General features: G+C 42.6%; 1 protein-coding gene across 2 annotated transcripts in view; it reads right to left on the bottom strand.

The window, feature by feature from the left end:
* The window catches only part of SREK1IP1 (SREK1 interacting protein 1), a 90,627-nt gene that overhangs the window by 20,644 nt on the left and 42,163 nt on the right, over positions 1–27,820 (bottom strand). For both annotated transcript variants that reach the window (XM_073584249.1, XM_073584250.1), the window contains exons 2-3: positions 20,181–20,228; positions 19,607–19,753 (exon numbers count right to left, since the gene is read on the bottom strand). In XM_073584249.1, the coding sequence (XP_073440350.1) occupies positions 19,607–19,753; positions 20,181–20,228 (195 nt within the window). The remainder of the gene's footprint in view (positions 1–19,606; positions 19,754–20,180; positions 20,229–27,820) is intronic.

The raw sequence follows: 27,820 nt of genomic DNA, 5'->3' as shown, positions 1-27,820 counted from the left end.
AATAATCTGCAAATGTGTCCCTCATTCTTGCCACTGACCCAGTACTCCGAACAGTTGGCTGCTGATAATCCCACAAGGTGGTTTCAGAAAGATTTTCTTCCATGGAAACAGGTTCCTTTGAAAGTACAAAGTTGTGCAGGATGACTGTACGCCTTCACCACCTCATCCACAGTCTCTGTTTTCATTTTTATGGCCATTAACAGCACTCTCCATTTTGCACTTAAAATCCCAAAAGCGCACTCCACCACTCTTCGCGCTCTGGTCAATGGATAGTTAAATTTTTTTTTGCGGTGTGTCAATCCATCACTACCATATGGCTTGAGAAGCTGTTTGGACAGCTGAAATGCGTCGTCACCAACGCACACAAATGGCATTGGTGGGCCTGTTGTTCCAGGGAGTGGTCTTGGAGGTGGGAAAGCAAAATTGTCTCCATACAAACGACGGCCCATTGCGGAAATCTTGAAGACCTGAGAATCATTTGAACGCCCATACGCACCAATGTCCACGGCAATAAATTTGCATTTTGCGTCTGCAATGGCCATAAGTACAATTGAAAAGAAAGAATTTCTTATAGTTGTAAAATTCTGAACCAGATCCAATGGGTTTCACAATCCTAATATGCTTCTCATCCACGGCACCAACGCAATTTGGAAACTGGCATATTTCTTAAAAGTTGTCCACAATCTCCAGCCACCTCTCCTGTGTTGGCTGTGGGATGTACGCCTCGTGTAGACAATCCTACAAAGCCCAGCAGGTCTGTTGGACAATTCCAGATATCATTGAAATACCAAGCCGGAACTGGTAATGGAGGGAGGTGAAGGATTCTCCAGTTGCCAGGAATCTGGTAAAAAAAGGGAAAAAAGTAAAATTAATACAAAATACAAGCCATAACAATAAAAGTCTGCAGAATCTGAAACCTTTTAAAAAATAGATAACTTACCGAAGGGTCACCATCAAACGCTCCGCCGGTGAAATAGAAAACCGCATGTATGTATCCCTTCTCCGGATTTGTGCTCCAACACGCTCCACCAATATCTCAAACAAGTCCTGCCTCATGCGCACATAGTTGAAGAACTTGTCCGGGTTATCCCTCAATTCCAAGTATAGGGGGTGCCAGCGGATGGAACGGATCCGCACAAAAATCCGTATAGCGGATCCGTCAAAAAACGGATGCGTACCATCAGCTGGCATCCGTTTTTACAGATTTTTAGCGGATCCGCCATTTTCACTTTTTGGCGGATTTTGACTGATTTGAAAAAACTGATGTGTTAAACAGGCCTAAGGAGGAGAAAGACTTGCGCAGGCAAAACAGGCGGTGGGGATGACGTAGGAGGAATAATCCACATCAATCAGTGCAGGAGTGGTGCCGAAAAGGCATTGAGCACAATCTGGAAATGCCCGTGGGACCACTTGATTAGCATGTTCAATTAGGAAAAGCATTTTTATAAACATGTGGGGCTCTTATAAAATGGCAGCAAGAGTGCTATTAACCCCTTCATGAACGAAGGTGTTTTTGTTTTTTGCTCCCCTTCTTCCGAGAGCCATAATTTTTGTATTTTTTGGTCAAAATGGACAAGTGAGGGCTTGTTTTTTACGGGACAAGTTGTACTTTTGAATGACACCATTGGTTTTAACATATCGGGTACTGGAAAATGAGAAACAAATTACAAGTGCAGTGAAATCAGGGCTGTAGATTTGATAAGCCAAACCTGACTCCACAATCCTGGGTGAAATTGCAAAAAAAGTGCAATTTCACAGTTTGTTTTTTTTATATCATGTTCACTAAATGCCATTATGATTCTCCAGGTCATTATGGGTTCATAGACACCAAACATGTCTAGGTTCTTTTTCATTTAATGTGGTAAAAAAAAATTCCAAACTTTGGTTAAAAAAAAAAAAGCCGCCATTTTCTGAGACCTGTAACGTCTTCATTTTTCGTGATCTGGGGCTGGGTAAGGGCTTATTTTTTGCATGCCGCTGATGTTTCTATTGATACCATTTTGGCATAGATATGATGTTTTGATCGCTCGCTATTGCATTTTATTGCAATGTAGTGATGACCAAAAAAAACATAATTCTGGCGTTTTGAATTTTTTTCTCGTTACGCCGTTTAGCGATCGGGTTAATTCTATTTTTATAGTGATAGATCGGGTGATTCTGAACCAAATGGGTGTATATTTGACTTTTTTTACTGTTTTATTTTGAATGGGGAAAATGAGGGAATGATTTGAACGTCTATATATGTTTTTTATTTTTTAGCAATCCGGCTATGACAACCATAGAGGTCTGCTGAAGACCTCTGGTTGTCATTGAAGACCTCTGGTTGTCATGCTGAACTATCGGTGACCCGCGATCACGTGTCAGGGTCACCAATGGACACGATTTCTGATGTGCTTCCGGTAAGCACGAATTAAATGCTGCTGTCAGATTTATAGCAGCATTTACCTAGTTAACAGCCACAGGTGGATTACGATTCCACCCGCGGCTGTTAGAGGCACACGTCAGCTGTTCAAAATAGCTGACATGTGCCATGAAAGATGTGGGCTCAGCGTCGGAGCACACATCAAAAGGGAGGGATTTCAATGTTGGCATATTATTAAGGCCAACGTCGGAAAGGGGTTAAAGAAGTCTAAAGGTTGGTGGACTTGGTTAATATAGTTAAAACTTCAAGTTAGTATACAATGTTAGAGGATATCTGGAAAACTGTTTTTAATTATTTTATTTCTAAACAAATTGTGGTGGTTTAATTTAAAATATTGAATTTTTCCAAAAGTGTAATAAATGAAAAACTAAAAATGGGAAATGTATGAATATATGATGGAAAAACCTGCACCCAGTCTATTAAACTATGTTGTAACTCAGCTTTAGATACATGTAGAGAAAAAAAAAAAAAAACTATTAATAAAGTTTGAATAAGGCTGGCACATCACAAGTCTTGTAGTACAATGAGAAAAGAAAGAAAATGTGAACTGTTAAATGGAAAAACAACATGTAATTGGCCAGCTTGTGGTGCATTCATATTGAAATGATATTGTGCAGCTCTTTGGTGTTAGGAGTCAGGAGAATTCTTAGAAACACACAATAACAGCAGCATTTTCGTTACATGTGCATCGAAGACACAATTAACACATTATTGTAGAGGAGATGGGGAAGAGGCCTTCTTCGTTTGCTGGCGGCTGTAGGATTGTATAATTGTGATCATTTATAGGACTGGTGCCCCATGGGTTGTCTATAAATACGTGATTTACAAGAGGATCAGGCATAGGACACAAACAAGCATTACTTTAACCTTCCATGTCAACTTTTCCCTATCAGTATGCCATAGTAAGGGAATTCTTTAAACCTTTAACCCTTTAATGTCCAGTCCTATTATGCCTTTTTTTTTTCTTTTAAAGTTTTTCCATTGTAACATTCCAGGATGTTGCTTGTCTTTTGTGGGAGAAGTTGCAGGTTTTTTTGAATCCTTTTGAAGGTTTCTTAGTTCTCAACTACTAAAGGGAATCTGTCAGTGGGATCAACCCTCCTAAGCCATCTATATGGGCATGTGGGTCACAGGAAGCTGAATAAAATCATATCTTGATATCTGCGATCCGATGTCTTTATTAAAGGGGATCGCTGGTGCATCGCTAAATGATCGCTAGTGAGCTGTCACACAGGAAGATATCACAGCGATGAAGCAGCGACGCAGCGGACGATACTCACCTTTCACACACAGCGATCCTGACGTCCTCCTGCCCGCCTCCACGTGTCGCTCGTCTCACACAGCAGGAAGCCCAGCAGGAAGCAGACGACGAGAAATGGAGCCGCCCAATTTCGCGCGATCAGCGACAGACAGCGGGGGAGCGGTCTGAGGTAAGAATCACACATAGCGATATCGCTAGCAATATCGCTATGTGTAAAACCCCCTTTAGATTATACTCACCAGGGAGTTTGGTCCGGTCCGATGGGTGTCGCCGTATGATCCGGCACCTCCCATCTTCATACCATGATGTCCTCCTCCTTTGCTTCTCCCTTGGCTCCTGCGCCGGCGTACTTTCTCTGCCCTATTGAGGGCAGAGTAAATTACTGTAGTGCGCAGGCGCCGGACCTCTGACCTTTTCCGGCGCCTGCGCACTGCAGTAATTTACTCTGCCCTCAACAGGGCACAGAAAGCACGCCTGCGCAGGAGCCGAGGGAGAAGCAAGGAGGAGGACATCAATGTATGAAGATGGGAGGTGCCGGACTGGACCGCAACACCCACCTCACCCGCCCCCCAGGTGAGTATAATCTAACTTCTTTTTCTTATCTTTCAGGTTTCATTGGGGGCTTATCTACAGCATTACAGAATGCTGTAGATAAGCCCCTGATGGCGGTGGCCGCAGCTGATAGGCCGAAAATTAGGTGACAGATTACCTTTAAGAAGTGGAATTCTGTGGATAATGTAAATAAGCTGTTAAGATCCATGGGCCGGACATAGATCTCCCTGAGAATCTGTCTCCAGAACTTATTTTAAATGAAAGTGGGTGTTACCAGTGTGAGTCAAGTAATGACTGACAGTCTGCTCTCACACTGGTAGCGCCTCCTTTCATTTAACCCCTTAACGACTAGGGGTATTTCAGTTTTTGAATTTCCATTTTTTGCTCTCCTTCACAGAGCGATAAACTTATTTATTTTTGGGTCAATATGGCCATGTGAGGGCTTGTTTTTTTTGCGGGAGAAGTTGTACTTTTGAACGACACAATTGGTTTTAACATATTGTGTATTGAAGACGGGAAAAAAAATTCCAAGTGCGGTGACATTGCAAAAAAAAAAAAAAGAAAAAAAAAAGGTGCAATTCCACAGTATTTTTTTCTTACCATGTTCACTAAACGCTAAAACTGACCTGCCATTATGATTCTCCAGGTCATTACAAGTTCACAGACACCAAACATGTCTAGGTTCTTTTTCATTTACCGTATTTTTCGCTTTATAAGACGCTCCGGATTATAAGATGCACCCCAAATTTTGAGGAGAAAAATAGGAAAAAACGTTTTTTAATAAAATGGTGGTGCTTCTTAAAATCCAGGCGTCTTATTGCTTACTGGTCTGTCCCCGGGGTGCTGTCGCCCACTCTGTCCCCTGGGTGCTGTCGCCACCGCGCTGGGTCCTCTAGGTGCTGCCGCCGCGCTGGGTCCCTCGGGTGCTGCTGCCGCTGACGCGCTGTGTCCCCCGGTGCCTGCCGCCGCCACCGGGCTCTGTCCCGTGCTGCACAGGGGGCTCTGCCGAGATTTCAGTGCCGAGACCTCCATCTGCGCTTGCGCGGCGGCCATTTTCCAGGCATGGATGGAACGGCAGAGCCCCCCATGCAGCACGGGACAGAGCCCGGTGGCGGCGGCAGGCACCGGGGGACACAGTGCGGCAGCAGCAGCACCTGAGGGACCCAGCGCGGCGGCGGCAGCACCCGGAGGACCCAGTGCGGTGGCGGCAAGTAATGGACACCCGCAGCGGCAGCCCAAAAAACGTGTTTGCATTGTAAGACGCACCCCTATTTTCCTTCCAAATTTGGGGGAAAAAAAGTGCGTCTTACAAAGCGAAAAATACGGTAAGTGATGAAAAAAAAAACACAAATAAAAAAAACACACAAATTTGTTAAAAAAACAAAACAAAAGAAAATGGCGCCATTTTCCAAGACCTGTTGCGTCTGCATTTTTTGTGATTTGGGGCTGGGTAATGGGTTATTTTTTGCACGCTGAGCTGACATTTTTATTGATACCATTTTGGTGTAGATAAGATGTTTTGATTGCTCATTATTGCATTTTATTACAATGTAGTGGTGAACAAAAAAAAGGAATTCTTGCGTTTTGAATTCTTTTCTCATTACGCTGTTTAGTGATAGGGTTAATTTTTTTTTATAATATACGGTAGATAGATCGGGTGATATACGGTAATTGTTTTACTTTGAATGGGGCGAAAGGGAGGTGATTTGAACTTTTATTTTTTTTTAATATTTTTAAAAAACTTTTTTTTTTTTTTACTTTTTTCATCCTTCAATAGTCTTCATGGGAGACTAGAAGCTGCAATATTTTGATCGCCTCTGCTACACACAGGCAATTATCAGATCACCTGTGTGTAGCAGAAATGCTCACTTGCTATGAGCACCGACCATGGTGAAGCTCTAAAAAACTATAAGGAGAATTCTTTATCTAAAAAAAATAATTAAAGCTGCCAAAAAGGAAACAGAGAAGCACATTGCTAAGGAGAGCAAAACTAATCCCAAACTGTTCTTCAATTATATCAATAGTAAAAGAATCAAAAGTGAATGTAGGCCCATTAAAAAATTGTGAGGAAAGTATGGTTGTAGATGATGAGGAAAAAGCTAATATATTAAACACCTTCTTCTCCATGGTATTCACGGTGGAAAATGAAATGCCGAGAGATAAAGAAAACCCTACATTAAGGGTCACCAATCTAACTCAAGAAGAGGTGCGAAACCGGCTAAATAAGATTGAAATAGATAAATCTCCGGGTTCGGATGGCATACACCCACGAGTACTAAGAGAACTAAGTAATGTAACAGACAAACCATTATTTCTTATATTTAGAGACTCTATAGCGACGGGGTCTGTTCCACAGGACTGGCGCATAGCAAATGTGGTACCAATATTCAAAAAGGGCTCTAAAAGTGAACCTGGAAATTATAGGCCAGTAAGTCTAACCTCTATTGTTGGTAAAATATGTGAAGGGTTTCTGAGGGATGTTATTCTGGATTATCTCAATGAGAATAACTGTTTAATGCCATATCAGCATGGGTTTATGAGGAATCGCTCCTGTCAAACCAATCTAATCAGTTTTTATGAAGAGGTAAGCTATAGACTGGACCAAGGTGAGTCATTGGATGTGGTATATCTTGATATTTCCAAAGTGTCTGATACCGTGCCACACAAGAGGTTGGTACACAAAATGAGAATGCTGGGTCTGGGGGAAAATGTGTGTAAATGGGTAAGTAACTGGCTTAGTGATAGAAAGCAGAGGGTGATTATAAATGGTGTATTCTCTAACTGGGTCGCTGTGACCAGTGGGGTACGCAGGGGCGGTGTTGGGACCTATTCTCTTCAACATATTTCTTAACGATCTGGTAGAAGGTTTGCACAGTAAAATATCAATACTTGCAGATGATACAAAACTATGTAAAGCAGTCAATACAAGAGAAGATAGTATTCTGCTACACATGGTTCTGGATAAATTGGAAACTTGGGCCGAAAGGTGGCAGATACAGGTTAACAATGATAAATGTAAGGTTATACACATGGGAAGAAGGAATCAATATCACCATTACACACTGAACGGTAAACCACTGGGTAAATCTGACATGGAGAAGGACTTGGGGATCCTAGTTAATGATAAACTTACCTGGAGCAGCCAGTGCCAGGCAGCGGCTGCCAAGGCAAACAGGATCATGAGGTGCATTAAAAGAGGTCTGGATACACATGATGAGAGCATTATACTGCCTCTGTACAAATCTCTGGTTAGACCGCACATGGAGTACTGTGTACAGTTTTGGGCACCGGTGCTCAGGAAGGATATAATGGAACTAGAGTGGGTACAAAAGAGGGCAACAAAATTAATAAAGGGGATGGAGGAACTACAATACCCAGAGAGATTAGCAAAATTAGGATTATTTAGTCTAGAAAAAAGACGACTGAGGGGCGATCTAATAACCATGTATAAGTATATAAGGGGACAATACAAATATCTCTCCGAGGATCTGTTTATACAAAGGAAGGTGACGGTCACAAGGGGGGATTCTCTGCGTCTGGAGGAGAAAAGGTTTTTCCACCAACATAGAAGAGGATTCTTCACAGTTAGGGCAGTGAGAATCTGGAATTCCCTGCCTGAGGAGGTGGTGACGGCGAACTCAGTCGAAGGGTTCAACAGAGGTCTGGATGTCTTCCTGGAGTGTAACAATATTGTATCTTACAGTTATTGTTAGGTTCTTTAGAAGGACGTAGATCTGGGGATTTATTCTGACAGAATTTTATAGGCTGAACTGGATGGACTATTGTCTTTTTTCGGCCTTACTAACAATGTTACTCATAGCCATCTGGCAACGACAACTACAGAGGTCTGCTGCAGACCTCTGGTTGTCATGCCGACCCATCGGTCACCCCTGATCATGTGATGGGGTCACCAATGGGCGGGATTAGCGACGCGCTTCTGGTAAGAGGAAGTTAAAGGCCGCTGTCAGAGATTGACAGCGGCAATTAACTAGTTAACAGCTATGGATGGATCACGATTCCACCCTCGGCTGTTGCGGACATATGTCAGCTGTATAGATCAGCTGTCATCACCAAGCCAGTGGAGCTTGAACAAACAGTGCGGAGAGCAGGAACGGGAAGTCAGAAGGAATCCATGTTTGAAAGGAAATACTGATCCCTTCTGACTTCCTGTTCTCTGTTGAAGACAATTAATTCCACTCATCTTACTGTGCATGAAAGCGGCTGATTCAAAGATGAACACAACGTCACAGAACCAGAAATAAACTATGTGTGGACCTGGTTTTATTATTACCATCTACGGCAGAGCAGATTTTCCACTTTTTTTTTTTCCCCCTTTCCACATATTATGAGGATTGAGCTTTTCCTTCATTGTTTTAAAACACCCTGCTATTATTTTACACATAACTATGAATTTAAAAAAAAAAAAAGAATTCAGACACAAAATCACACAGTATATAGAAACACGCACACGCACACACACACACACACACACACACACACACACACACACACTGTATCTGCAGTGTTCTAACACACAAAGTAACTGCATACAAAAATATACACATCATAATACTTCAAAACTACAAGTTTATCTCAGGGGGCCACGTACATTATAACCATGAGTGGTATTCTCCAATTAAATGTGTGAATGTGGCTCATTTATACACGGGGAAGGACAATCAATGCTTTTCGAGAAGTCCTATCAGCTGTACACCATTATGGGAGCGGAAATCGGAGACACCGGTGACATTCTGGCATTCGCAATGCTCAGTCGAATATGGCACGGATCCTGCAGCATTTACATAATGGAGCTGTTAGATTTCAAGAGCGCTCGTTAACTTTTAGTGATGCCGTGTTGAGAGCTATCAGATCTGAAATCTTCCACTTCAAAAGATATGACTGCCAAATGTCTTTATTGAGCTATGGTCCGAGAACGGAGGTGCATAGCACTCAATACTGGATTATATGGCTGAATGGGAAGCAATCAAGAGACCGAAGAGGAAATCATTGATCAAATGCTTCTACGCTATTAGGATATAGCCATATGAAGACAGCAGCAAAAATAATAAGCATATAACGTCTCTACTTCAATGGTTTCTGAGGATGTCCCATCAGTATAACCTCCTCTTCAGAAAGCCCACCTGTGGATCAGCCAATCTGGTGGGTTTTATCTGACGTAAACCCATACAATCGGCTCACATTGTACATTATTATGGGTGGAGATAAAAGGAGGGAAAAGTAATAAAATCCTCATAGGGGTTTGTTATAAGCCACCAAATATAACAGAAGCCACTGAGAATGTATTATTGAAACAAATAGACAAAGCAGCAAATCCCAATGAGGTGATTATTATGGGGGACTTCAACTACCCCGACATAGACTGGGAAACTGAAACCTGCGTATCTCAGAAAGGAAACCAATTTCTGTCAGTGACCAAGGATAATTATCTGTCACAACTTGTGCAGGGCCCAACTAGAGGGACAGCCCTTCTGGACTTAATTTTAAGCAACAGGCCAGATAGAATAACAGAAGTACGAGTCAATGGGCACCTAGGGAACAGTGACCACAATATAATACAATTCCACTTGTCCTTCAGTAAGGTGCCCTGGAAGGGGGTTACAAAAACACTGAATTTCAGGAAAGCAAAGTTTGATCAGCTTAGAGAGGACCTTCGCAGAATTGATTGGGACAATGTCCTCAAAAATAGGAGCACTGAAAATAAATGGGAAATATTTAAATCAGTTTTACACACCCACTGCGAGCTAGCCATACCGTACAGAAATAAAAGGGCTAGGAACAGGAGAACACCAATGTGGCTAAATAAGGATGTAAAAAGGGCAATAAATAACAAGAACAAGGCATTTAGGAAGCTAAAACAAGAAGGCAATGAAGAAGCATTAAAAAGAAAAAAAATGTGTAAAAAACAAATACATTTAGCAAAAGTGGAAACTGAGTGACTCATTGCTAAGGAAAGTAAAACAAACCCCAAACTATTCTTTAATTATATAAACAGTAAAATGATTAAAATTGATGGTGTCGGCCCTTTAAAGAACAATGAGGGTGAAATCATAGAGAGTGATGTGGGAAAAGCAAATGTTTTAAATACTTTTTTCTCAACAGTGTTCACACAGGAAAAGGATTTGCCAGGGGAAATGCAGAGTGATAATGTAAACTCCCCATTAAGTATTACCAGCCTAACCCAGGAAGAAGTGCAGAACCGCCTTAGTAAGATTAAACTTGACAGATCACCAGGCCCTGATGGCATTCACCCTCGGATATTAAGGGAGTTAAGCAATGTGATAGACAGGCCTCTATTCCTTATATTTAAAGACTCTATAGAAACAGGGTCTGTTCCTTTTGATTGGCAGCAAGCAAATGTGGTACCAATATTCAAAAAGGGGTGTAAAAGGGAACCTGGAAACTATAGGCCGGTAAGCTTAACATTTGTTGTGGGTAAAATTTTTGAAGGGTTTCTAAGGGATACCATTATGGAATATCTCAATGTTAATAAATGTTTAACTCCATATCAACATGGATTTATGAAGGATCGCTCCTGTCAAACTAACCTGATCAGCTTCTATGAGGATGTAAGCTCTCAAATGGACCAAGGAGAATCATTGGATGTCATTTATCTCGACTTCTCTAAAGCATTTGACACTGTCCCACATAAAAGATTGGTAAGTAAGATGAGAAAGCTTGGGCTAGGGGAAAATGTGTGTAGATGGGTAGGTAGCTGGCTTAGTGATAGAAAACAAAGAGTGGCTATTAATGGGGCATACTCAGATTGGGCCAGGGTTACTAGTGGGGTACCACAGGGTTCTGTATTGGGCCCCCTACTATTTAATATATTTATTAATGATCTAGTGGATGGCTTACACAGTAAAATATCAGTATTTGCAGATGATACAAAACTATGTAAGGTAGTTAACATAAAGGAGGACAGTTTGCAACTACAGACAGATTTGAGTAAATTGGAGAATTGGGCTGAAAAATGGCAAATGAGGTTTAACACAGATAAGTGTAAGGTTATACACATGGGAAGGAGAAACAGATGCTACAATTACTTACTAAATGGGAAACTGCTGGGGAAATCAGACATAGAAAAAGACTTAGGCATCTTAGGCAATAAGAAGCGGAGTGCCCAGTGCCAGGCAGCTGCCACCAAAGCAAATAGGGTCATGGGATGCATTAGAAGAGGTCTGGGGACACGAGATGAAAACATAATTCTCCCTCTGTACAAATCACTCGTCAGACCACACTTGGAGTATTGTGTGCAATTTTGGACGCCGGTGCTCAAGAAAGACATTACTGAACATGAAAGGGTTCAAAGGTGGGCTACTAAAATGATAAATGGAGTTGGTTCACTACAATACCCAGAAAGGTTATCAAAATTAGGTCTATTTACTCTAGAAAAGAGAAGACTTAGGGGAGACCTAATATATATGTACAAGTATATCAGAGGGCAATACAGAGATCTCTCCAATGAACTGTTTGTACCAAGGACTGTGACAAGAACAAGGGGGCATTCTCTTCGTTTGGAGGAAAGACAATTTCTGCACCAGCATAGAAGAGGGTTCTTCACCGTAAGAGCAGTGAGGCTCTGGAATTCTCTTCCTGAGGAAGTGGTGATGGCCAACTCACTTGATGAAATTAAGAAAGGAATGGATGCTTTTCTTGTGAGTAACAGTATAGAAGGTTACGAATAACAGAATATTATAGGTAGATGGTTGACCCAGCTTAGGGGAAGGAATTTTTTTCCCTATGGAGAAAATTGGCTTCTACTCTGTGGGTTTTTTGCCTTCCCCAGGATCAACAATGCAGAACAGCTGCACTAAAAATAGGCTGAACTAGATGGACATAAGGTCTTCCTTCAGCCTTCAAAACTATGTTACTATTATAATCCTTAGTAAATGGACAATAATATACGACTAAAATGAGTTCACAAGCGTTGGACCCGCTCTTGAGAGGTGCATGCAACGAGGGTTACTTAATGGATTCCACCAAGTAACCTCTTCATTAGCAGGTGATTTTCAATTTTTGGATGTACACCTTTGCCTTCTCTCCAACAGCCATAACCTTTTCGTTTTTCCGTCGCTAATGGAAACTTTGTAGTAGTGAATGACAACATTCATTTTACCACAATGTACTGAAAAACGTGAAAAAAAAAAAAGAAAGTAAAATGGGATTAAAAAATAAATAAAATTGTAATTAATACATTTTGAGTTTTGTGTTTAGAGCGGTCACTGTGCATTAAAATTGACCCAGCAACATGATTCCTTTCTGGTATGTATTACATTTTTTATCCTATTTTTATTGCCTTTTTTGCTAGAATCTGGAGTATTAGATTTTTTATTTATTTATCACAGTTTAGGATGTGGTTTAAATAATTTTGTATTTTGATTGGACTCCTACGGACACAAAGATAAAAAAAAAAAAAAAAAAAAATCAAACTTTTGTATGATTTACTTATTTCACAACAGAGGAAAAAAAAGTGTCTGAATTAAACTCTTTTTTTATGTTTACTTTGTTTTGCAGCCCTCCCTAGGGGACATAAATTTGCGATCATTTGATTGCTTCTTCCATACACCGCAAAACCACAGAATTGCAGCAATTCGTGAAACTGATGTTCTCCTAAGAAGCTCCGCTAAAGGCCGAGCTTCATAGTAGTACTAAGATGGCAGCTATGGCTGCCTTTAGCAGGCACCTGGCAATTAAGTTTGGGGGGGCTCTTGTGTGCCATCTAAAATGGTAAACAAGCAACAATCACAGCTTGCTTACCATTACCGGCAGGAGATGGCTCTTTAACATAGCCGGGATCTGCCTAGTAAGGTCGTTGGCTCCGGTCTTGAGTTCACTCCGAACAACCGCACCCGATGTAGGACATACTATCACGACTTAAGTTGGGAAGGGGTAAAGTGAAATGTGTCACCAAGAACTCCTCTTCAAACAGATGAGCCAAAAAAGAAAACATGCATTGCCTATCTACAGTGTCTATGACCTATATTTTTTCTAACTAGTACGCTCATGCATTTTATTACTTCGCTAACACTATAGCATCTTTCCGTGCCATGAAGAGAAGACAGTCAATCGGTAAAAAGACAGTGACATAAATGAGAATAAATAATGTAGAAGGAGTCTGTTTATTTCACTTTGTGTCATAAATCAATGCTTTAGTTTTGGAAAATGGCAGCATGGCGTCAGTATGAAAGGACTGCACTGCGAGAAGTCGGCAGCGGGAAGCGTCCGCGCCAATTACTTCGTACAGGAGCTATTATTCCTAGCTCAGTCAGTCTCACACACGTGCCAATCTTCACGGTATAATTTTACAGAAAATATTTCACTTATCGGGCTGAAAAATTCTGCTCCTGGCTGACCCCGTGCACATTGTAGATCCATATATAATAACAAATACATTTTTGTTCAGCCTATGGTGTCAGAGGAAAGGACTAGAGAATTTTCTGCTTTTTATTTTTCAATCGACACGGCCACATGATGGCTTGTTTTTGCGGATGGAGTTGTAGTTTTGAACGGCACCATTCATTTTGTCATACATTGTATTCAAACGTGGGGGGAAAAAAAATCATTCCAAATGTGATGAAATAGTGAAAAGAATGCAATTCCTCCATGGTTTTTTTACGCTGTACATTGTGCAGTGAAATTACCTGAAAACCTTCTTGTCCAGGTCAGTCCGATTACAGCAATACCAAACGTGCATCGATTATTTAAGTGATATCAGTTTTGTACACGTGCGATGCTTAAACAGCTTATAGACATTTTTTAGAGAGAGGCAAGGTGACCAAAAAATGCAATTCACGCATTTTGATGTTTTCCTCTTCATCACGATTAACCGATCGGGTTAATTACTTCCATATTTTAAACATTAGTTTTCTATGACCTCATCGTTAGCATACATGCTTTTTTCCCTTTATTTTTAACAGGCTAAAGGGGTGCCATTTAAACTTTATATATTTTTTATATTTTGTAAAACTTTTCTTTTTTACATAATTTTAGGCTTCTAATAGTTGTGTAACTGGAGGGAAACTATGCTTTTTAATGCCGGTACATGCAAGATAGTTACTTGCATACCTAATATTTCAGGCATGATTTCGTTAACCAGGCCTCTCCTTTGAGTTATCAAAGATGGACAAAGCCATCACAAACCAGCACATAGATTTCCTTTTTTCAGTTTCTTCTACAAATGATAAGTATATCGAGCACATTTTCTTAGAAATAGGATCACCCTACAAAAAAAAGCTGTATTCAGTTCTGGCAGCGGTGATGTGTTCAAGCCGGTCTTGATCAGGAGTTGTGAATGAGACAGGGACGCCAGATTGAAAGTAGGATGACACAAGGGTTAAAAACATTCAAAAAGCTAACTGGCTATGTATATATCCAAGGTAGAAAATAGCAAAAGAGCAAAAAGGTTTACCTGTCCAGGCCTCCAGACAAATGCACTATCAGGATGCAGTGGACCCATATAATTAAGATGGCAACACAGGTGCAAGAATACTGATGAAACAACCGTTCACAGCCTACCAATACATGGAGGGGGCGGCTGCCTGGTATGTTAATGCACAATAAAAAACTTGTATGCGGCGCTGTTCACACTATGGGCATGCACAGCATCCAGGCCAGCCTAGTAGTGACACCCTTCTATTAGCTCAGGCGGGCTGCCCAGCGCTATCAAAATGCATGCCATGTGAACAGACACCGCAGTTTACAAGACCAAATGGGCCCAACTGCACCCTGAATAAAAAGTGCAAAAAACACATTAAGGCTGTGTGCCCACGTAGCGATTTTTAAGCGTTTTTGCAGCGATTTTCGGCGTGAAAACGTTTAAAAATCGTGTACAGAACGCCCCCCATGCATTCCTATGGCATTCCGCACATGCTGTGCTAATGCTGCGCTTTTTTCCGCGGCGGAATCGCATCGCGGAAAAAAATCGCAGCATGCTCATTCTTTTGTGCGGAATCGCAAAGAATTGCCGCGATTCCGCACCCATAGGAATGCTTGAGAATCGCTTACTTCCCGCATGTGACTATGCCCACCATGCGGGAAGTTAAGCGTCTCATGTGCGGTTGGTACCCACGGTGTGGAGGAGAGGAGACTGTCCTCCAGGCCCTGGGTACCATACCCCTGTAAAAAAAAAAGAAAATAAAAAAATCGGGGTATATTTACCTTCCGATGTCCCGCGCTGCATTCCCGGCCTAGCGTTCCCAGTAATGCCTTGCGGCAAGGCCCTGTAATGACGTAGTCTCGCGTGACTCTAGTGGTCTTGCGAGATCGCTATAGCAACGCGAGACCAACGTCATCACAGGTCTCGCAAGGCATTACTGGGAACGCTGAGGCCCGGGATCGCAGCACGGGACGCCGGAAGGTAAGTATACCCCGATTTTTTTATTTTTTTTATCATTTTAACATTCTATCTTTTACTATTGACGCCGCATAGGCGGCCTCAATAGTAAAAACCTGGTCACACTTGTCAAACACTATGTTTGACGAGTGTGACCAACCTGTCAATCACTTTCCAAGCGATGCTTCAAATCGCTTGGAAAGTGCTTGAATATCGCACGCGAAAATCGTGGTGAAATCGCGCGGGAAAAAACGCGCGATTTCTGGGAAGGAGTCCGGTTTTTAGTGAGCGTTTTAAAACGCTACGTGGGCACATAGCCTAAAAAATATGGACTATTAGCTGATATTTTGGCAAAAATACGTGAGCCCGTAACCTGCGCCAAAGGTCTCCACTGCATCCTGATAGTGCATTTGTCTGGAGGCCTGGACGGGTAAACCTTTTTGCTCCTTTGCGGTTTTCTATTATTGGAGGATTTTTAAGTCCTCTTTCTGTGCTATTTCAGTGTTAGGATTTAGTGTTAGGTACCCGTAAACGTAGAGACCTTTGGCGCAGGTTACGGGCTCACGTATTTTGGCCAAAATATCAGCTAACACTCCACATTTTTTAATGTGTTTTTTGCACTTTTTATTCAGGGTGCAGTTGGGCCCATTTGGTCTTGTAAACTGCGGTGTCTGTTCACATGGCATGCATTTTGATAGCGCTGGGCAGCCCGCCTGAGCTAATAGAAGGGTGTCACTACTAGGCTGGCCTGGATGCTGTGCTTGGCCATAGTGTTTCTATTATTGGAGGATTTTTAAGTCCTCTTTCTGTGCTATTTCAATATATCCAAGGTACCCAAAAAGAACCCGTCATACAAAATGATATCAGAATACATGGAAAACATACAGTAATTGTTCAAGGCCAGGAATAATAATAATAATAATAATAATAATAATAATGTGATAGATCAAAAGATGCTCAAGCACTGATACAAATATCATGAAAACTGTGTGCGCTAATCAGAAGTGTAAACTAATGCAGTACACACAAATACTTAGATAAACCTTAACAATGGATACAAGTCCCCACAGGACAAAGAAGGTTTTATAAATATGAAGAGGGAACCTTCAAATAAGGCAAAATGTGTTATGGGAACAAAAGACCCCATGTGTATCGCCATGCTGCCTGTGGCTTCCTCAGGGGTAAGGGTAAATGATAGTGCCAATAGTTGGGGGGGAATGAGGGCATCAGCAGTTGGACCTCCAGTCATTGGGAAGTTACCCTTATCCTTCAAAACATAACTTTTATTAAAGGGCTATTGTCATTACATAAGTATCGCATTTTTTGGACTATAAGAAGCACCGGACGATAAGACACACCTAAGTTTTAGAGGAGTAAAATTGGAAAAAAAATTTGAACCTGTCATCAGGATCAGGCATGTTAAACTAAATGTATGGGCATAAAGGCGCTGTCATACTGGTTTAATAGGTACCTTCAATGTAAAAATCTGTAGCCTGGCTGTTCGGGCCTGTGAGGTGGGTCTTCGGCTCTTCTCCTGCTACTCAGCTGCCTCTGGTGTCAGTATCTTGTTACAGTTTGCACTGGTACAGTCCCAACTGCAGGCGGCGCTGGCGCACGTTCACCTTGCAGCAGGCTTCACTAAAATGGTGCTGAATTAGCACATTTATCATTTGTCTTGAGTAAAATCGCGCCGAGGCAGCTCATGCGCAGACTGAGATCTCAGGTCGTCATTAAGCCGAGATCTAAATCTGCTCATGCACAGCCCCCATTTTTCTGAAGCCCACTGTGAGGAAAATGTGCGCAGCTGGGACTCTGCTTTGCATTGTAGGGACATCCCCCTCCTCCCAGACTATGGCGCGTAGCATTGTCCAAATTCTGCCACAGGCTTCCTGCAGTGGCAAACTTACTCCTGCCTTCTGTGACCCCGCTCAACCACTGTCCATCGCTTCAGAGCTACATTTGGACTACAAGATGCACCTCCATTTTCCTCCCAAATTTTTGGGGAAAAGAAGTGTGTCCTCTAGACTGAAAAATAAGGTACCGTATATACTCGAATATAAACCGAGATTTTCAGCCCGTTTTTTTGGGCTGAAAGTCCCCCTCTCGGCTTATATTCGAGTCATATACACCGGGGGGGTCGGAGGGGGAGGGGGGCGCGGGTGTGTCAGGTCATACTTACCCGTCCTGACGCTGTCTCTTGAGCCCCCAGCTTCTCCGCGCTCCCTCTTCATGCCTTCAGCGGTCACGTGGTACCGCTCATTAAAACTCATGAATATGCGCATATTCATGAGTTTTAATGAGCGGTATCACATGACCGCTGAATGCAGGAAGAGAGAGCGCAGAGAAGCTGGGGACTCAAGCGACAGCATCAGGACGGGTAAGTATAGCGATACTCACCTGTCCTGCGTCCATGGCTGCTTGCTGATGTCTGTCATCGGTCAGTGACTTCAGGCAGCAGAGGGTGCGGTGACGTGGTTAGTGAGCGCCGCGCCCCCTGCAGTCTGAACGTCACTGACCGATGACATGGCAGATAGCGGTGAGCAGCCATGGACGCAGGACAAGTGAGTATATGACACCCAGCGACGGAGAGGTGAGTATGTCATTTTTTTTATTTTTACATGCAGCAGCAGTGGCAGCACATGGGGGAATACCGGTAATCTAAGGAGCTTCTTATGGGGGCAGTATATGGGGGAACAATCTATGGAGCTTCTTATGGGGCAGTATATGGGGGAACAATCTATGGAGCTTCTTATGGGGGCAGCATATGGGGGAATAATCTATGGAGCTTCTTCTGGGGACACCATATGGGGGAATAATCTCTGGAGCATTTCCCACCCTAGGCTTATACTCGAGTCAATAAGTTTTCCCAGTTTTTTGTGGCAAAATTAGGGGGGGGTCGGCTTATACTCAGGTCGGCTTATACTCGGGTCGGCTTATACTCAAGTATATACGGTAATATATTGTCCAAAATGGTAACACTGAACAGTACAACAAAAAACTAAATCCTAACAGCTAAAATCAAGAGATATGTAAAAGAAATGGCTGTCAAAGTGTTAAATTAACACTCCAATTTTTTAAGGGAATATATAAAGATGTACATTTTACATGTCAGATTTAATAAATCATTATACCAAAAAAACATAGCTACGCCATCAACAATTTCTGGCATAAATTACAAGTAAATGTGATGGCCGTCATTCCGGATCCCGTCAGCTCCCTGTGCATGAAGTCATCGTGGAGTGCTGCTTAGAGTTGAGTGAATTTGTTGGGATTCTGTTCCGTATATGATTGGACTCGAGTATTGTTTTTCCAATATTTGTTGAACACAGTCAAACGTCAATAGAGTCAATGGGAGTAGAAATTACTGAATATGTTCGGAACCGATCATCAAACATAAATTCGGCACGAATAGTGTTCGAATATGGCCCGAATTTGTGGAAATCAGATTCGGGGACAAAATCTGAACAAATTTGCTCATTTCTAGTGCTGGTAGGCTGCCTTAACATATTTGGTATGACCGTATGAGCAATTGCCCAAATTAAAAAACAAATAACAAAAAGACAATGGTAGAATTGTGTTATTTTCACCGTTTCACTGCACTTGTAGATTTTCTTTTTGCCGCTTTTCAGTACATTGTATGGTAAAATGTATGGAGCTATTAAAATCTACAACTCGCCCTGCGAAAACAAGCCGTCATATGGCTGTCGACAGAAAAAAATAATAATGTTATGGCTCTCGAACAACGGTGGGGGAATCTGGGTAACACATTCTACTTTCACAATTCTTATAAAAGCCTCATTACAGATGACATCTCACCATTTCTCAGTTGGCTGGAACACAATTGGTGCAGACTTTTGGCCATTCACAGGATACTAAGGGTCTCAGCACAACTGAATTGATTCTGGTGCGGACAATGCCAGGGGGAAATTAAATCTGTAGTCAATCATCTCATGCATCCCGATGTGAATGAGTAATAACGACACGTTATACCTGGACCAAATATGGCTCTTTCACTTACTTTTCTTGTCTGTAGAAACTGGAGCTTTACTTCCAATTCCAATTTCATCGTCCGTGTCCTCACTGCTGGTGCTGCTGACGTCCAACACGATGTCCCTCTGAGGGTCCACTCTCAGGAAGTTTCTGCATTCGAAAGTCAGATGGCCGGCTGAATGGGAGACAATCATAGCCATCAACCCTACCTTAGCGCAAGGCAAGTAAGCCACTATACAAGTGCATTACAGGCGGCAGTACAGGATCAGTGGGTCTCCACTTTAAGGTTATGTTCACATGTGACGGATACACTGTCTGGATTTCCGATGGACAATAAGCGGTGTATTACAAAAATCAGTGAGGAAATTAACACATGAAGTGTATTTTAAAATATACACCATGTGACTTATGCACAATTCCACACTGTCTTTGTGCAGGAATGTATAAGGCAAACATTGGTGAAAGGTCCTCTTCATCAATCAGATTTGGGCCCTGGGCTGGACACATGGCAATGTTGTCTGATAACCGTGCACATCCAGACATTCAGTGCAAGTTACAGGGATTCATTTACAGGTTTTGCAGTAAAATATCTGAACACTTACGGTAGCCACACTTCTTACATCCCGCTCTGATGTTATCTTTGTTTACACCTGCAAAAAATAAAATAAAATGTATTTTGTGTAAAAGATTAAACTAGTCCTGGGTCTCTCCGGACATTCAGTGTCAGGTGTCGGTCTGCTTTATGACCTGTCAAGCTTTCCTTTTCCCCTACGATCGGGAGCGCGCTGCTCCTCTGCCTCTGCGGTTGCGCTGCGCTCCTGAAGATTGGCAGGTCAGACCAGTGAGGCGACTGAATCACTCAGTGAGTTCGGCTGAATGATGCCAATTCCAGTAGTGATGTGTGTCATACATGGTAGAATTACAGATATCACAGAGCGACCCTGTACCTGCTGCCCTAACATCACACATTATATATATTATTTATATCTGAGCACAGTCTCTCATTCACAAAGGGTTAAACAAGAGATTAGAGGTCAGCTGTGGATTTTGGCATCCCAAAAAGTCATGCACTGGGAATTATATTCACATGACCATTATTGAGGTTCAGGTAATTAATATAAAAGTAGCTGGCACTATGGCCATGTTCACACCTAGTGCGAACATATAAATCCCCTAAAACAAATTTTTTATTTAATACATTAAAAAACACCTATCCCAGTGAAAAATGGCCAATGCCACAAATAACCAGACCTAAACTGGGATGCTACATAGCCCTACTTTAAGGCTCACTGATACCTTCCTAGCCGTGGAGGTTGGCACCCTAAAAACGAGAATTGGCGCCCCCACTCAACGAGGACTATCCCTCACTCCCCTACCAGTCCCTATTCAGACAGGAGGGAAAACAATAATCCGATAGTGCAGAAATGAAACTTCAGAATGCCCTAAGCTCGAGCAAAACCTCAAACAATTGATGTTGTCCTGATAAAAACTCCCACACAGGGGTATATTATCCAATAAATTGCTTGTCATATGTGGGTATGCCCTTCTGATATTAAAGCAGAGAACATTCAAATTGCCTTAGGCTACAATAGGACCCCAGGATAATATTAAAGATAAAAAATCTAATACCTCCACATCATGATCATATGTGACAGACTAATATGCCCGACAGACAGATACAAACTAACCCCTCTCAAGGGTATATTATGAATCAATCATAGTATAATAGACAAAGTCACTTATCATGTGCAGGTCAACCCCGACGCGTTTCCCCGCCTGTAGCGGTTCATCAGGAGGATCAATCAATAAACGTCATATCCATGTACGATACCCAGATGATGCATGATGGCACCGGTGGTCAGGAAAGGGTGGATTTAAATAACCCCCTTGATGCAGAGCCACAAGTCAGCCCCACCCATTATCAGGTGGGCAAATCACGTATGAGAAGGTGGTGATAGCCCCAATACATCCACGTGATACCGTAGATAGTAGCCGCCCTCAGCGTCAGCATTGGCGTCCCACGTCATCACAACCGCCTCAGATACATAGCGGGTGGATAGAGCTCCGGCGTGCGCTCCACAATGGAGCGCATCCAAGATGGCGCCGGGACTTCCGGTTTGGGCGCATCCAAAATGGCACCGGGACTTCCGGTTTCAGCAGACTTAATTAGGCTCCAATACCAGCATTCATTTTGCCCTCAACCAAAGGGAGGAGCACAGCGGGGCGCACCAAAAATGGCGTCGGGCCTTCCGGCCTTAGTCCTAATAATCCCGCCTCCATGGTTACCATGGGGAAAATAAGACGCTGAACAAAGCGCAGGGTGCAAAATATTCAAAAGTATAAAGTTTATGATTATATCGCTCATTTATACTAATATACCACCAGCTGACTATTATCAGGGAGACAATATTGGGGACAAAAGATTCTATAAATAGATGGAAATAAGAAAACCAATATACTAAATACATGCCGCTTTTCAATGCAGCGTATGCCTAAAAGGCATCCTCAGATATGCCCTTCAGATAAAAAACCCCCATTAATCCAAAACACATACACGTATTATATATATATATATATATATATATATATATATATATATATATATATATATATATATATATATATATGAACAGTCGCCATATCAGGGAAACTCCAATTCCATCATATGAAGCAGGTATATGACATGCACTCATTCATCCCGTCTGGGAAGAGGGACTGTAACCTGAAAATCCACTCACATTCCCTTCTCAGAATTATGTTATCCAGGTTACCTCCCCTCACTTTCGGCTTTATTAGTTCAATCATAGTGAAGAAGATATCGCTTGCACAGCCTTGGTGTACTGCATTCATGTGTCTTGCGACCGGGGTATCTCTCTTATTTTTGATATCCCCCAAATGCTCCCCCACCCTAACCCCGAGTTCCCTAGTGGTCTTACCCACATAGTCCCTGGGACACGTGCATGTGGCCTTATAAACCAGACCTGTAGATCTACAATTACCAAAATCTCTAATGCAGAAAGTTCTCCCATTATGTGAGCTCGTAAAAGTTTTACATTGCAACATATATTTACACCTGGAGCAATTACCGCATTTGAAAAAACCAAGGGGTCTCCTATCCAGCCATGTATCCGGCCCCCTTGGCCTTTGATAAAAACTATGGACAAGCCTATCACCAACAGACCTCCCCTTCCTATATGTAACACTTGGTTTCTGTGTTACAAGACCTCTCAAATTGGGGTCAGCTAGCAAGATACCCCAGTGTTTTTTAAGGACATATAATAATAATAAATTTTATTTTTATAGCGCCGACATATTCCGCAGCACTTTACATTTCAGAGGGGATTTGTACAGACAATAGACATTACAGCATAACAATAATCACATACAGTAGATTATAACACATACCAAGAGGAAAGAGGGCCCTGCTCGCAAGCTTACAGTCTATGAGGAAAGAGGGAGACACGAAAGGTGGGTGGTAACAGTTACCCTGATTGTATGGACCAGTCATAATGTTAAGTGTGTAACAGTACAGACACAGAGGGCTAATGGAGGCATAAAGCATGTGGGAACATGATGCGGGGAACCTGGTTATGGTAAAACTTTTGGCTCTGCCACACAGGGATAGATTAGGTTAATGTGTTGGGGTGGTAGGCCAGTCTGAATAAATGCGTTTTCAGGACACGCTTAAAATTGTGGGGATTGGGGACTAATCGTATTGACCTGGGAAGTGCATTCCAAAGAATTGGTGCAGCACGTGTAAAGTCTTGGAGACGGGAGTGGGAGGTTCTGACTATTGAGGATGCTAATCTCAGGTCATCAGCAGAACGGAGGGCGCGGGTAGGGTGGTATACTGAAACAAGGGAGGAGATGTAGGGTGGTGCTGAGCCATGGAGGGCTTTGTGAGTGAGGGTAATAAGTTTATACTGAATTCTGGAGTGGATGGGTAGCCAGTGTAATGACTGGCACAAGGTAGAGGCATCAGTGTAACGATTGGTGAGGAATATGATCCTGGCTGCAGCATTCAAGACAGATTGGAGGGGGGAGAGTTTGGTAAGAGGGAGACCGATTAGAAGAGAGTTACAATAGTCGAGACGAGAATGAATAAGAGAAACAGTAAGAGTTTTTGCAGAGTCAAAGGTAAGAAAAGGTCGAATTCTAGAAATGTTTTTGAGGTGCAGATGACAAGAGCGAGCCAGTGATCGAATGTGGGGGGCAAAGGAAAGCTCGGAATCAAGTATGACCCCAAGACAGTGGGCCTGTTGCTGGGGAGTAATATAGGACATGATGTACTTTATCCGCCTGAGAATCATAAGTTCCAATAAGCCTTACAATATTTTCATTTATATCATTCCTGGGTCCTTTTTTCTGAAGCAAAGAATGTCTGTCACTTACTAACGCCTCACGTTGCGGTCTATCCAATACCTGTGGGGGGTACCCTCTCATCTTAAACCTATTATATAGGTCCTTTGATTGTCTTCTGTAAGAATTTAAAATCAGAGCAGTTCCTTCGGATCCTCAGGAATTGCCCCTTAGGGATCCCCTTCAATGGCTCTGGGTGATGGCTTGTCCATCTCAAAAGATTATTAGTGGCGGTTGGCTTCCTATATGTGCAAGTGCTGATACCTCCATCCGCCATTTTAGTAATCGTCAAGTCCAGAAAATTAATGCTGTGCATATGACATTCATATGTAAATTTAAGTCCCACAGAGTTAACGTTAATAAGCTCGATAAAGCTGTTAAACTCAGCCTCTGGGCCAGGCCAAAATCTTAGCTTAGGGCATTCTGAAGTTTCATTTCTGCACTATCGGATTATTGTTTTCCCTCCTGTGTGAATAGGGGCTGGTAGGGGAGTGAGGGATAGTCCTCGTTGAGTGGGGGCGCCAATTCTCGTTTTTAGGGTGCCAACCTCCACGGCTAGGAAGGTATCAGTGAGCCTTAAAGTAGGGCTATGTAGCATCCCAGTTTAGGTCTGGTTATTTGTGGCATTGGTCATTTTTCACTGGGATAGGTGTTTTTCAATGTATTAAATAAAAAATTCGTTTTAGGGGATTTATATGTTCGCACTATTTTTGATTCCCATGAGATATATATTTCATACGTTCGATTTTTTCATGTTCACACCTAGCATCAACATGGCTTTTTTTGCGCTCTGATTAACAGTCGATGTGATTTCATGAAAATCCATTGCCCGCTGTGGGTTTAAAGACCCTGTGGAATTGTGCGTCGTTTGGAGTTTTTATTTTCCATAGATTTCTATAGCAACCCTGAAAAAAAAAAAATGAGCAGCACGGTGGCTCAGTGATTAGCAGTGCTGCTTTGCAGGGGTCCTGGGTTCAAATCCCACCAAGGACGCAAGGAGTTTGTATGTTCTCCCTGTGTTTGCGTGGGTTGCCGCAAAGTTTTTCGGTTTCCTCCCACAAACCAAAGACATACTGGTAGGGAAATAAGATTGGGAGTTCCAAATTCCAATGGAGACAGTGATGATAATGTCTGTAAAGCGCTGTGGTATTAATGGCACTATATAAGCAAAGCATAATAACAAACAATGCAATTGCATTTCTAAAGGGGCTTTGTAATGTAAAATGGCACTTGGGGTGGGTGAGTGCTATCTGATTTTGCTTTTAAGGCAACATTTGAGGTCCACTTTCTACGGCTTTGTTCCCACAGTGTCTTACAGTCCCATGAAAGTGGATGAGATGTAGAGCAATCTCTTGTCCTTTGTGCTTTTTTAATGCAGAATAAACTGAGCTGTGCTGCGTGTTTCAACGTGTTTTCCCCCCTAGAATCGCATGAAATGCAGGGAAAAAAAAACCACATGAAATCCGCACATGAATGCATCAGTAAGGATTTATTATAGCCAAATACCAGGAATTATGAAAACAAACCAGCTTTATTTAAACCATGACTAATTGAAAAGAGAAAAAGCACAACTTCCAAAATTCTGCAACATCAAAAAAACTCAAACACTTGGGGTATGTTTCCACGGTCAGTAAAGGCTGTGTACAGCCGCAGCGTTTAATCTGCAGCATCCAGATGTTACAGCATAGTGGAGGGGATTTTATGAAATCCCATTCCCACTATGCGTGCAGGGACGCCTCCGGCTTCCCTGCGTATACACACATGCGGTGCCATCTTTCCAGACCGCAGCATGTCTGTTTATCTTGCGGCGACGCACAATGCAAGTCTATGGGTGCGCAAAAAAAAAGACGCATTACACAAGGCCCAGATGTGTGACTTGTGAGAAATACGCACCGGTGTCCTTAGGAAAGCCGGCAATTCAGTGCGGGATACAGTGAAATCACACTGAGAGGTTTAACCCCTTAACGACCGCCGATACGCCTTTTAACGGCGGTAATTAAGGGTACTTAAACCACAGCGCCGTTAATTCACGGCGCTGTGATTTAAGTGAATAGCGCCCCCCAGTGTCGGATTTTCTCCGGGGTCTCGGCTGCCAGGGGTAGCCGAGACCCCAGAGAACATGAATCGGTCGGTTTTTACCGACCCCCGCTTTTGCGATCGCCGTTATTAACCCTATAACGGCGACCGCAAAAAAAAAAAAAAAAAAGCCGCGATTTTACATTTAATTTCTCTTTCCTCTGATGTGATCGCACATCAGAGGATAGAGAAATAGGGTCCCCGATCCCCCCGGTCCCCTCCCGGTACCTCTCCCTTGTCCTCCGTCCCCTCCCGGTGGTCCCGCGCCCGCCATTTTCAAGATGGCGGCGCCCATCGGATGACGCCGGCGGGCGCGGGACCACCGGGAGGGGACGGAGGACAAGGGAGAGGTACCGCCGGGAATCTGCTGGCTCTGGCTGGCAGATTCCATTCATTATTTTGATCACTATGATAAACGATCATAGTGATCAAAATAATAAAAATAGTACATAACCCCCCCGTTTATCACCCCCTTATATAGGCACACATAATGAAATAAAAAAAATATTTTTTTTTTTTCCAGTTTTCCATAAGGGTTAGGGTTAGGTTAGGGTTAGGCTAGGGTTAGGCTAGGGCTAGGGTTAGGCTAGGGTTAGGCTAGGGTTAGGGTTAGGCTAGGGTTAGGGCTAGGGTTAAGGTTGGGCTAGGGTTAGGGCGAACTAGGATTAGGGATTAGGGTTGGGATTAGGGTTAGGGGTGTGTTGGGGTTAGGGTTGGAGCAAGAATTGAGGGGTTTCCACTATTTACCAACTTTGGGGGTCTAAAAAAATCACTTTTGTGGAAATAAAAAAGACTTTTTATTTTCACGGCTCTGCGTTTATAAACTTCTGTGACGCGCTTGGGGGTTCAAAGTGCTCACCACACATCTAGATAAGTTCCTTAGGGGGTCTAATTTCCAAAATGTGGTCACTTGTGGGGGGTTTCCACTGTTTAGGCCCATCAGGGGCTCTGCAAACGCAACATGATGCCCGCAGACCATTCCATCAAAGTCTGCATTCCAAAATGGCACTCCTTCCCTTCCGAGCTCTCCCATGCGCCCAAACAGTGGTTCCCCCCCACATATGGGGTATCAGTGTACTCAGGACAAATCGCATAATAACTGTGGGGGTATGATTTCTCCTGTTACCCTTGTAAAAATAAAAATTTGGGGGCGAAAAGATCATTTTTGTGGAAAAAAAATGGATTTCTTATTTTCACGGCTCTACGTTATAAACTTCTGTGAAGCACTTGAAGGTTCAAAGTGCTCACCACACATCTAGATAAGTTCCTTAATGGGTCTAGTTTCCATAATGGGGTCAATTGTTGGAGGCTTCCACTGTTTAGGCACATTAAGGCTAGTTTCACACTTGCTTTTTTTTGCAGCGCGTTTTTCCCGCAAAAAAACGCATTGAAAAAACGCATACATAAGCATACAACTGCTGCGTTTTTTTCAAGCATTTTTATGAGCATGCATGAAAAAAACGCAGCGTTTTTATGCGTTTGTATGCGTTTTTAGTGCGTTTTTACCGCGTTTGCGTTTTTTTCCAACATTTTTAGGTGGCCCCTCACACTACCCAAACCATGACTTTACTAACCCTAACCCTGACCCTAACCCTGACCCTTAACCAAATCATACTTAACCCTAACCCAAACCCTAAACCCTAACTAACCCTAACCCTGACCCTAACCCTAACCCTGACCCTAACCCTTAACAAAACCATACTTAACCCTAATCCTGACCCTAACCCTGACCCTAATCCTTAACAAAACCATACTTAACCCTAATCCTGACCCTAACCCTGACCCTAACCCTGACCCTAACCCTTAA

The sequence above is a fragment of the Dendrobates tinctorius genome, unplaced genomic scaffold (assembly GCF_039654945.1).
Source record: "Dendrobates tinctorius isolate UK_male_01 unplaced genomic scaffold, ASM3965494v1 ptg000083l, whole genome shotgun sequence".
NCBI classification, from domain to species: Eukaryota; Metazoa; Chordata; class Amphibia; order Anura; family Dendrobatidae; genus Dendrobates; species Dendrobates tinctorius.
This window is presented reverse-complemented; position numbering and strand designations above follow the sequence as displayed.